General features: G+C 48.2%; 1 protein-coding gene across 11 annotated transcripts in view; it reads left to right on the forward strand.

The window, feature by feature from the left end:
- The window catches only part of LOC119397049 (ensconsin), a 177079-nt gene that overhangs the window by 133969 nt on the left and 30702 nt on the right, over positions 1-12408 (forward strand). For 7 of the 11 annotated variants that reach the window (XM_049417305.1, XM_049417313.1, XM_049417310.1 and 4 more), the window contains 3 exons: positions 2495-2850; positions 7427-7677; positions 7811-8105. In XM_049417305.1, coding sequence (XP_049273262.1) covers positions 2495-2850; positions 7427-7677; positions 7811-8105 — 902 coding nt within the window. The remainder of the gene's footprint in view (positions 1-2494; positions 2851-7426; positions 7678-7810; positions 8106-12408) is intronic. The other 4 variants (XM_049417306.1, XM_049417315.1, XM_049417307.1 and 1 more) reach the window with 3 other exon arrangements.

Consider the following 12408-nt stretch of genomic DNA (forward strand, 5'->3'; position numbering starts at 1 on the left):
GCGGCGCCATCTTCGATCACGTCTGCTTCAACTCGTGCGCTATGCCATGCGGCCCTCCACGCTGGTCGTACTGTACCGCTGTAAATCAAAGACGCTGCCTGCGGCGGCGTCTTCGATTTCGTCTTCTTCAACTCGTGCGCTATGCCATGCGGCTCTCCGCGCTGGTCGTACTGTACCGCTGTAAATCAAAGACGCTGCCTGCGGCGTCGTCTTCGATTTCGTCTGCTTCAACTCGTGCGCTATGCCATGCGGCCCTTCGCGCTGGTCGTACTGTACCGCTGTAAATCCAAGACGCTGCCTGCGGCGTCGTCTTCGATTTCGTGTGCTTCAACTCGTGCGCTATGCCATGCGGCCCTTTGCGCTGGTCGTACTGTACCGCTGTAAATCCAAGATGCTGCCTGCGGCGTCGTCTTCGATTTCGTCTGCTTCAACTCGTGCGCTATGCCATGCGGCCCTCCACGCTGGTCGTACTGTACCGCTGTAAATCAAAGACGCTGCCTGCGGCGCCGTCTTCGATTTCGTCTGCTTCAACTCGTGCGCTATGCCATGCGGCCCTCCGCGCTGGTCATACTGTGCTGCTGTATTGATGTTAGGATGTCTCACATGTGCTGCGCTGTGAAGACACGCATTTATCGCATCTTTTTGATGACGCAACTTGGCTTGGATTGCGGCAGCAGTGCTAAAATAAATGCATCGACTGCGATAACAGCAAAACAAGTGTTCTGTAATCGTATAATAAGGCTTCATTTAACCGCTAGCGCACTGAAAACGACTGTTACAGTCATTAAATTAGTGTTCAGCGAAAATAAAGTAATCCTACAGAAATCTATGTGCTTTTTGTTTTAATTTTTACCGGCACTACAATCGTAATCGCGTCCACCAACCAAGACCGAACGCATATTGAAAAATTCCGTTTTAAAAATTTCTACTCACTTTCCAAAGAAACCGCTGCAAGGTTGGACACTTGAGACGGTACGCTTTTTATTGCGGTACAAAAGAGAAAAGCGATGAAGAACAGTAGACAGTCCCTTTAAATTTTTGGTTGGCCCACTATGTTTTCAATGTATTTTAAAGCCGCTTAATATAAACGGGGGCCCCATTGTACAAATTTGGTTGATTCAAACTTTTTGCTTGTCCATGCCTGGAGATATTATGTCACTAACAGTTGCAAGTAAAGGCGATTGTTTGCCAACAGAACGGCCAAACTGGCCAAACCGTGTGCACCAACAATCGCATGCTCACTGAGGACGAGGAAAAAAAAAGAACTGAGGTGGTCTGGCCCTGGTCGTGCAGAACGCTTCTTAAAGTAACTTTCGCCGCAATACACTAATGTCATGCAGGAAAGCGTCCTAAGATTGGGAAGGGGCTACAAGCTGTCACAAGGCACATCTTGTTCTTATTTATACTCGCGACACATTGTATAATAACAAGTACTGGTATGATCACTGACGTCTAAAAGCTTTACTGGCAATCGTGCAGAGCTGTCTATGATGTTACTACAGCACTGCAAAACAATAAACATCACAATGCTAGTTGGCATGTTGGCCTGAGTTCAAACAAACCTGGGGATAATTCAAACAAAATCCTGGGGTCCCCTCGAGTTTGAATTATCAAGACTCTACTGTAATTTCTTGTAACTCCATTGTGCATGTCCACATTTATTAGTGCAGATTGAATATCTTCCGGCTAACACAATAGAGTGTTGTAGTTTGTCCGTAGGCTTCCGACTGTTTTTAAGGGTTACTGATGAAGGGCAACACTGGTAGCAACAACTGGTGATGCAGAACCTTGCTGTGACTTACATGCCTTACTTGAGCGTGACTCACAGCACTTTCCCTTTCATCATTTTGTTTTGACGAGAACATTTTTTGCCAAGGTGTTGTAGTTTGACAGAACGCCACAACATGTCACTGCCAGCTCTGCCACCACTGTAGCCTGTAAAAACGAAAACGCTACATCTGCTGATAAACCAAAGCTCTCTTTCAAATATACATACTGTCAGTTTGCGTACTTCTCTGTTTGTGCACGTGATTTGTTTTTAGATCGGTAAGCACTGATCCCTGCATGAACTGTTAAGATGGAAATTTTCTGGAGACAGAATATGTGAGAGTGACTGGGAGGGGCATTGCAGGGGCAATGGCTCACTTCACTTTGCCTCTTGTGTCACAGAGCGGGCAAGGATCTTGGCAGCTTCATTAAGTAACAGCTTTACACTCTGCTCTCACTCGTGCAATATTTAGTCTGTGCAAGAAATTTCACTGTCTGTTTATTATTTATTAGTAAAAATAAACGTTATACAAACGAGGGTTGCATATGCAAAGACTGCAGCGTGACCTTTGATTGTGTTGCCCTGTATAATAACTGGAGCAGTCCGTGTTGCTTGCAACAAGCAGCAGCTGGCATTTGGAATGGAGGAAGCCACCAGCCATCTGAGTTAGCCCATGCATTGAAAAGGTTGCGAGTGCTTTTCACTACAGGCTGCAGCTAATTGCAGTGGTGCCCGCAGCAGCAGCGCCTGTGGTGGTGGAGAAGAAGAAGACTGCAGTGCCCGAGGTGCCACCCAAGCCGGCCCACCTGCGCAAGCCCCAGAAGCCCCAGCCACCAGCTGCCTCGGCCTTCAGGAGGGAGCGGCCAAAGGATCCCGTGCCTGCTTCCCTGCCAACGGCTGCGGTGGCTCCAATTGTGGCCACTGCGGCTGCAAAGCCAGCTGCCGTAGCTGCAGCTACAGTTACAGAACCTGCCGCGGCACCCCCAGATGTGGTTGCCTCAAATGTTGTCGTAGCAGCAAACCAGAAACAGAGGGCGGCAGAAAGCAGCATTCCCGAGGCACAAACGGCAGTGGCTGAGCAGGTGGCTACATCTTTCGTTTCTTGTACAATTGCTGTTGTCCTTACTTATATTGGTTTTTACTGGTTGAGAAGGCACGAGTTTATAGAAGCAGCAATGGCTCCAGCCACAGTTTTTAAAATGGACCTGGGAACTTGTTTGGTGTCTTCCTTGGTTGTATCCTCTCACCTTGGCTTTCCATCAAGTCGTGAAAGTAGTGCACATATGCATGCGGGGCCTTTGCGACGCAAGGGAAAGGAGCGAGCTAGCATTATAATGTACTCTGGTCCTAGCATTAGAATGTGCTAGGTTCAGAGTTGCCTGATGCTACCGAGCTAGCCAGCAAATAATCATCACAAAAGAAGCCCCAAAAAAAGCGGCGCCACTTTCGTGAAGAGGCACAAGAGGGGCGGAAATTTAATCAGTTTTCCCCTTCTTCAAAATATTTTTACTTCTAATAAAAAAAAATTGTCACTCATATACGAAGGGGAGTTGAAAAATTACTTTAATTATTTTGTACAGCGAAAATATGAGCAAGTATGAACGAAAGCACATACCGTATAAACGCGTGTAAGGGCCGCACTTTTTTTTCAAGAAATGAGGGCCAATTTTCAGGATGCGGCCCATACACGCGACTTTTTTTTTTCCTTTTTTTTCTTAAAGTAAAAACACACCCGTTAGCGAACGAAGAGCGTTTATTGCAGTATACGACATGCATGCTCAATCGTCGACACTCGACGAGTCCTCAGACTCGGAGTGAGAGATGGTGTGCTGCGAAGCATCGTCACCCCACAAGCAGTCATCTTCAGCACCATCCGAGCTATTAGATATCCCGGTGACTTTAAACTTTGGGACACAATGTCTGTCGACACCGAGCTCCACGCAGATAGGATCCACCCAAGTACAGTCGCCAAGGCCTTCACGCGCAGCATGTCCGTTGTGAGTGCAAAACCATCGTTCCGCTCTTCAGTCACATAGCGGAGCAACTCTTCTTCCAAATCGAGAAACTTGCACTGCTTTCCTCAGAAAGTGCAGTTATTGCTGTTGGTGTTTCGCAAGGCTTCTTTTTTTGCGCACCAACGTTGAACACACTTCTCGTCAACGTCGAATATTCTGCTGGCGGCACGTTTCCCATGCTCGAGAGCATACTCGATCACCTTCAACTTATAGCCAGCCGTGTAGTTATTCAGGTGCTTGCCCATCTTGCCAAAACCTGAATGCCGTGTAGAAAACAAGCTAGCACGAAGGTCATCGAACTGTGCGGAAAACTACAGCAAATGGCTGGCTGAACTGCACAAACGCCATGCCAAAGTTGGTGATGCTAATGCCGATATGGATAGCGCCAATAGCGCGTTTGTATAGAAGTGTGAGAAGCTAAATGTAAAATCCCGCTTTAACCTTTAGTTGGCGGGTGTATGAACACTAATGAAAAAGTTAAGGGGAGACACGGGTCTTAGAAGGCCGAAAATCGCGAAAAGATCGACTTTTTGAAGCTGACATTTTCGGAATCTATATCTATTTTTGCACTAGTCTGCTAAGTTTGTAGCTTCTATTTTCATTATTTCCGCCGTAAAATCAATCTGTAACACCAATATGAGGTTTGTCTGAGCGCAAATTGACGCTAAAATCGCGCTCTTTCCGCGCCGAACCGTTGCCGGTACACACGGGCTATCGTGGCCATCTTGATCTCGTTTGGAAGAGCCGTTTTTCATCTTCAATTTCCCGCCACCGCTGGCTCGCCTTGCTCGTTGGTTTTCTAGCAAAAACGCGTCAACGAGAAGTACAAGCGCGCGATTCTATTGGCTGCTTGGGGCACGTGACAAAATCTAGGCATCCGATTCGCCAAGCGGCGTTTCCGGCGTCTGCTTCACCGCCGAGACGCGCGTGAGCGTGCGCCATTTTGTCCTGGTGTTGTCGACTGCCTACAGCTATGGGTCCTGTCATCAAGAAGTTCCGCACAAAACACAAGTTCGAAAAGCGGGTGAGGCGATCGCTAGCCGAGAACTTGAAGCGCCCCGCAACGACCCAGAACGAGGATGACGAACTCGCAGCGGCCGTCGACGCCAGCGCGGTAGGCCTAACGGACGCTAGTCCTACGAGCCCGTCAGTTGCCGACAACATCGCGGAAAGCGGCCGTGTGCGTCACGACACACAAATTCTGCAGCCCCAACAGATAGAAGACAAGAAGAAGAAGGCAGAAGTGAAGCTGCAAGAGATTTCATCTGTTGCGGCGACGGAACGGAAGCGCAGCCTTATCGCTAAACGCGCGGACGCCGCGGGTCCCCCATCTGATAAAACCACCTTCACCATCCTGGACTTGGAGGTGGTAAATGCTTTGATAATATTGCATTTAAAGTGCAAGATTTACAACGGAGACACCGAGATCAGGAGAGGCGAGCGGGAATACAGCCTTGCCGTCAAGCTTGAGCTAGTGTGTGAACTGCGGTGACGGGTCGTCAAAGTGGAGTTCGCCGCGCGTCGACGGACAGCAGAAAATAAATCCATTCACAGTAAACGTGCTCGCCACCCGCCCAATGCAGGCTACTGGCAACAGGCAGACTGCTTTTAACGACATATTTGCAATGATGAACATATCGCGTCGCGGCCTCCACACGAAAACGTGGCAGGCGTACGTGAAGAAGAAGCTAACACCTGCCGCTACTCTTGCTGCCTCGAAACTCATGAGTGAGTGCGCGAGTTCGGTTCGCGACATCTACGCGGAACTCAACGTGGACAACCCGGGAAACATCGCCGTGTCATACGACGGATCGTGGATGACGCGCGGACACTCGTCGCATATTGGCGTCGGTACCGTCATTGAACTGATAAGCGGCCTCGTTGCAGCAGAACTTGAAAAAAAGGCATGCTCATGCTAACAATCAGTCTGATTATATGCCTGGTGCATATTAATCACTAAAAGTATGTGTGCCTTTGATATTTTTCATTCTGTAATGCTAAATAAAGTTTTAACCTTTTTTGCTCATTTTCTCAAAACATCGATTTTGGCCACTTCCCTTGTTTGCTTCTTCTGTAAAAGTCGACCTAGGACAGCTAGAGCTACAATTCTTTTTGCACAACCTAGCTAAATGTGCATAAAAAGCAATGCTGCAAGCAGATTTTCAATCTGCAATTCCAATTTTTTTTATATTAGTTTAAAATTTTCTTGTTTTTGGCTAGGTGTAGGCCATGAACTCATTAGTGCTGTAAATTGAGAAGTAGTTGTTCGATTTCCAATCAGCTTGCAGCGTTGCTCTCCTTAGGCTTTCTGGTATCTATATATGGGTTTATAATGATGTTATGTTGCATAGATTATTTTTTATTGTTTCAGCAAACAATAGAATGCGATTACTAATTATCTCTGGAAATAATTGACCTGTGTAAAATATAACTGGATAGTTAAATAAAGCTAAAAAAACTGAACAAAGCAGTGCAGTTTCATCTAATTTGGCCAAGAAATAACCTATGTTATCTCTAAAAACCATGTCCCCCCTTAATATTTTTAGCCCACTTCATGACCATCTTAACACGAAGAAAATGCAAAAAATATATATATATATATATTCTAGTGATGATGGTGATGGTTGCGTTCTCTTGCGTCATCTATCGACTATGCCTAGAATCTCACGCGCGCGCGCATTTTGAATCGTATTGGTTGAGGAAAGTGTGGGTGCGGCCCTTAGGATTTTTTTTTTTTAGAATATGCACTTCAAAAAAACGGGGTGCGGCCCTTACATGCGTTTATACGGTATTTACTTTTTAGCATTGTCTCCATTCAGTTGAATGCACATTTTCCAGTTCGTGATTAACGTTAGTTGCTGATTCCCCAACGTATGTTTGACTTCAACACTCAACTACACAAAGTCGTCGACAAACGCGCTACTAGTGAACAACAAACGTGATGATCAGTAAAGTAGCTATATTTGCTGGGAAAATGCAAGTACGCCCAAAAATGCGACAAGCGTCTGGAAAATTATACAAGCGACACGGTGAAAAAAGAAGCCCAAATCCACTTATTATAAGCACAACTGGCAAGTCTGGCTAGGACCTATTAAATTTTTTGTCAGTAAGAAGTGCTCTATGAGAGCCATTGATAGAAGCTGGCACATTTCAAGAAACTTAAGGTGCCACAACAGCCGGAATATAAAAATCACATAAACGTTACAAAACCAAAATTATGATGCGAAATTAAAAGTCTTGCCTTCATTTTCAGGGTACAAAAAGATGCTTTGAGCTCATTTACATTGCATAAATGCAACGTAACTGATGTTATGACGTAAGATCAAAATACAACTTTGGCTTCATTTTCAGTTCTTAAGGAAAACGAGTCAAAATAAATGTTTTGAAGGAATCAGTCTAAAATGGCTGTTTCTTTTTCTGTGTGGCACTGAGCCATGTATTATTGACAACTTGTCTTAAGTCAATGTATGCACTGCCTTTGTTCTAATATCTGCATAGCACACACTGATCCTTTGACTGATTGCACTGTTCTTGGGAAGCCATACAGGAATGTAGGGGTTTATAAAGACGTTTCGAGAAGGCATAAGAGTTTCAGAACCCCCATGTAACAATTTGACACCGACCGTTCATTGACATATTCTAGGCAGCAGCTGAGGAGGTTCCCACCACCACTGGACCTGCAGTGGAGCCAACTGGCTGGCCTGAAAGTTGCACGCAGCCAGCCACGCAAGGCCTTTCAGAGCCAAGCAGTGATGACAACCTGCCCAGCAAACCAGCACCACGTGTGATCTCTGAGGAAGAAGCACGGGCCCTGTTGGCTGAAAAGCGCCGCTTGGCACGGGAGCAGGCCGAAAGGGAGGCCGAACTGGAGCGCCAGCGGCAGGAAGAGATCAGGTGGGACTGCAACGATATCCGTACGGAGCTCACCAGGAGGGGAGAGCTTTCCCAATTGAGCCTTTCATTACCCTTGTGGGGTACTGATTTGCATGCAGTTGTTCACAAAATGGCTCTGCTTGTGTCTCTGCAGGCGCCAGGAGGAGGAGCGTCTGCGGCAGGAGGAGGAGGAACAGCGGCGTGCCGAGGAGGAGCAGCTGCGCCTGGCCGAGGAATTCCGTCGTCAGGAGGAAGAGAAACTTCAGCGGGCCATTGAGGAGCAGCAGAAGCGGGAGGCTGAGGAGCGTGAGCGGCGGGAGCTCGAGGCCCAACAGAAGGCTGAGCGCGAGGAGCAGGAGCGCAAGGCTCGGGAGGAGGCCGAGAGGCAGCGCAAGGAGCTCGAGGAGAGGCTCAAGCGGGAAGAGGCCGAGCGGGCCGAGAGGAAAAAAGTGAGTTCTTCTCGTGTGATGCCAGTTACGTCACCAATGCACCGACTAGCCAATTGAGATATTCAACAGCAGGCTCTCAATAATGCAATCTCGAGGGGATCCCAGGTTTTTTTCATTTTTTTAATGGGGGCAATGTACCAACTGGTGTTCAAATGAAACATTCACATACAGTCAAAGCCAGCTACAACGAAATCGACGGTGCTCGGAGAAAATTTCGTTCAAGTGAACATTTCGTTGTAGTGAAATCGAAAAGATATAGCTGACCTGAGCTAGTAGAACAGAAGGTCTCTTCGATTTGGCTTGCACTGCCTGCACTAGTTCTGGAAAGTGCTGCGGTGGTGCGAAGCGGTGCTGTGAGCGTGCAGCGCCGGTTCAGCAAGTGCCGGTGCAGACGCGACACGTACGCAGCGGCACAATGCTCGGCACAATAGTCTAACCTATGCATTCATGATGTACAGTGCAACACTCTTTTTTTCTTTTTCTTTTCAGCAGCCTCATGGGGTTACATTGTGCATTGAAGACGTGGCGACTAGATTTAGCCGCTGGGCTAAATACTGAAGTCTGGAGAAATAACCCATCCATGTTTTGGCAGCTTAGTACAGTCGACAACCGATAATTCCGACTCCACGGGGAACGTAAATAAGTCCGAATTATCGAATGTCCGAAAAAACGAATGCATCAGAAAAAAAAAATACTTTTATTGACACTTCAGGGTCCCGGTGGCCGAAAAAAGTTGTCAATGCGTTGCTGCCCGCACTTCCGCTTACGTGCAACCAAGTCCGCATGTATCTCCTCCAGTGTGATGTGATCACTGTACAATGGCGAGCTGGTTTCGTTCGTCAAGGCAACGCGTCTGTGCGGCGCACTTAGCGGTCGCACAAAGAGGCAGCATGAATGGCGGCGCGGCGCGTTTGGGTTCTCGCCTATTAAATGCGTGCACTACGTGTGCAACTGCACCAGGCCACATGCACTATCGAGCAGTTGACTGAAGATGCTTATTGTAAGGCTTGTCAGCGATTGAGCCGTACTGGCGCGTTTGCCACCTGCCGCCATCACGCCTCCGTGCATTTCCACTGCTTATCCATAAGACATCGCCGCACGGCGCCGTGATAGCGGCCCTTTTGAATTTCCGGTCCGTTTCACCCCATAACACGTCGGCATCGCGACAAAGCTGACTTTCGGACTCTGCTACTGTCGCAAATAGGTCAACTCGCGAAAGCGCTGGTTCGAACCTACGAGATGATAGACGCGGCAGAGGTGGGGGCTTCAATTATTGCCTTTCGGACCTGCAATTTGGGCAGAAAATCCGAAAAATCGGGCGCCGAAGGGTTTTAGCGTCCGAAATTTCCGACGTTCTTGACCATTGACGTCTATGGGGCTGGTGACGGTGCCGCGAAAGCGTCCGAATTTTCGAGCATGTCCGGAAAATCGGCAGTTGACTGTATCTGCCGCGTTTCGTTGTCGTCGGCACGGCCTTCGGCGCTGGCTGTGAGGGCACCGTTGGCACCATTTAACTCAGATCTTTTGAGACAGCAGAGCGTAAAATAAAGCAAGTCGCAAGATAAAAATGAACGCGCGTGCAGAACGCTTTACCGCAGATGCATTCGACAGAATGGCGGCAATAGCAGCGCAGCTAGAGAGGGGATACAGGAACCGGAATGTAGGATGTTCGCGATGTCGATAGGATTTCCCACAGTTGACCAGTGCCTCCAAGATCGGCATTTCAAATCACAAATCTGAGGCATAAAGTAGCGATCGAAATAGAGCCTCATAGATCACCACTTAGCTTTCATTTTGATCTCTGAGGCCATACTTTGTATGGTACGGGTGCCGGAGGAGATGGCTGGCGATTCGGCGTGCGCGACAGTCTCGGACAGGGTCCGAATTATCGAATGTAGATCTCGCAGCTGTCCGAAGTATCGGTTGTCTTTACACATTACTTCTATGGGATCATCGGCGGTGCCGCGCGACTGTCCGAATTACCGAGCATGTCCGATTTATCGGTCGGCGACTGTAATGTTTAGAGGTTAGTAATGTTTAGAGGCGCCACTTTTGACGAACGTTGGAACTGACGTAAAACAACTTGATATTCTTTTGCACAGATGGCGCCACCACCAAAAAATGCTTGCGAGATGTTGTATCATTTCTTGAAAATCTTTTCTTTCAAGCACTGCTTCGTAAAGTTAGTGAGTACACTTTCACTTAAAACGAACGATGCCCACGTGACCGTGGAAATATACATTATCTCTATGGCGCAAAATCGCACTTACAACGAATGTCTCCGCGCCCTGCCAATCGGTTACAGCGAACGAAGTCGGCGACTTTCTGGGACACCACTTTCGACAACCGATAAGCCATTGGCGAGCTGCCCATAGATTCCTATTGTTAACCCTGCCTCCGCTGCCATCTAGTTGTAGCTCTCCCCGACCGTTGTTTTGTTATGCACCCCTCTGTCCTTTGTCCCGCGACTTCGACAATTCGCGATTCGTTCCGCGTGCATGCTCACTGAGCGTGAACGGGCCCTAAGTTTTTCTGACATGCGCACAGGCACAGGCTATTCTTCCAAGCAAGCTACCCGAACTACCCTCCCTCTCAGCTCCTTCGCCAGTCTCCACTAAAGTCCCTAGATTTTTCCCTGCTACCTATGTACCGACAACTGCCTTCTCTCCCGGCCCTCTCTCACGCGCAGCCGGCGTCTGCCGCCATTTTCTTCCTAACTTAGAAGATTTACAAAGCCACGTGCGTCTAAGTATACATTAGCCACGCATCTTTCAGCGGACAATATGCTAACGCGACGCGCCTTTCTTCTCCCCCCCCCCCCCCCCCCCCCCCGTCAGTAGTGAGCGGGGGACGCGTTTCACCAGGTGTTGGAAAAGCGTTAGAAAGAACATGGCTACCGAAAACAAGCGTTAGCCAATGAGATTCGTCGGGGGTGCTTCAGTGGTTGTCGGTACTTAAGAAAGAAGAGGGAAAAATCTAGGAACTTTAGTCTCCACCGCTCTGCGACACTGCCGCATCCGGCTTTTTTTTTTTGGCTAGAAACAAGCCCAGAGAAGTTACACGTGCTTGCTTGTCTTATCACACGTGCGTGTCTTGCTCACTGTTGGTGTTCGCATAGCGTGCGGTCAGAATGGCGGACGGTGGCACGAAGTGAAAAGCGCTGGACATTGCTACCAAGCGAGCCATTTTAACAGAGCTCTCTCAAGGTGTGAAAAACTGTCAGTTGGTTAAAAAGTACGGCGTGAGCAAGTCAACCATATCGACGATCCTGAAGAACAAGGACAAGATCATCAGTGCCGATGCCAACTCGACTGACAGAAAGCGTCTGCGGAGGGCCACCTACGCGGACGTGGAGGACGCGCTCTGAAATGGTTCGTAGACGTGCGGGCTCGGAACATTCCGGTAAGTGGTCCTATGATGCTGGCCAAAGCGAAAGACTTTGCATTTCTGTTGGACTTTCCCGACTTCTGCCCCGGAAATGGCTGGCTACATCGGTTTAAGGTGCGCCATGGCATTGTTTTGAAATCGATAGTTGGTGAGGCGGCCTCACCACGAGGCAAGCGACCAAGACGTTGCCTCGTGGCTTGAAACAAATCGAGACACCATTTTAAGCTATGCGGAGCGAAACGTCTATAACGCAGACGAAACTGCGTTATTCCATCAGATGCTGCCAGAAAAAACTCACGCCATGAAACGCGACACGTGCGCTGGCGGCAAACACAGTAAAGTGCGCGTCACAACACTTTTGTGCACGAATATGGATGGCAGTGCCCGGCGCGTGCCCTTCGGTATCGGGAAGTCGAAGAAGCTACTGGGAGGACTTCATTTCGGCCGATGATGATGCCGACACTGCGGAACAGTGCACGGATGAGGGCATAGTGAATGAAGTGCGCGGCAAGAGCGATTAGGAGGAATCGGATGACGATGACGACGAAACTTCGGAGCCAGTGCCCACAAGCGTGCCTGTAGCAATTGGCTACATAGATAGCCTCAGGCAGCTTGTATATGCCAAGGGCCTTGGCGAAGAACATGCTGCCGCCTTAAAGGGACACTAAAGAGAAACAATGAATTGGTTTAAATTGATAAAGTGTGCTCGGAGGACTCTTGTGTAGTTTATTTCACCACCATAGGTTTATTATTAGAGGAGAAAACCAAGTTCAAAGTTTCATGTTTAAATTTCGTGCCAAACTTTGTAATTCGTGACGTAAAAGATTTGAAAGAGCATTTAATGTATTTTGGCGCCACTGGCTCGACAAAATTTCCACAAACTGGTTATGTTAAGTCTCTGGCCCCCTCAGAGGAC

Source organism: Rhipicephalus sanguineus, chromosome 6 (genome assembly GCF_013339695.2).
Source record: "Rhipicephalus sanguineus isolate Rsan-2018 chromosome 6, BIME_Rsan_1.4, whole genome shotgun sequence".
In the NCBI taxonomy this organism is placed as follows: domain Eukaryota; kingdom Metazoa; phylum Arthropoda; class Arachnida; order Ixodida; family Ixodidae; genus Rhipicephalus; species Rhipicephalus sanguineus.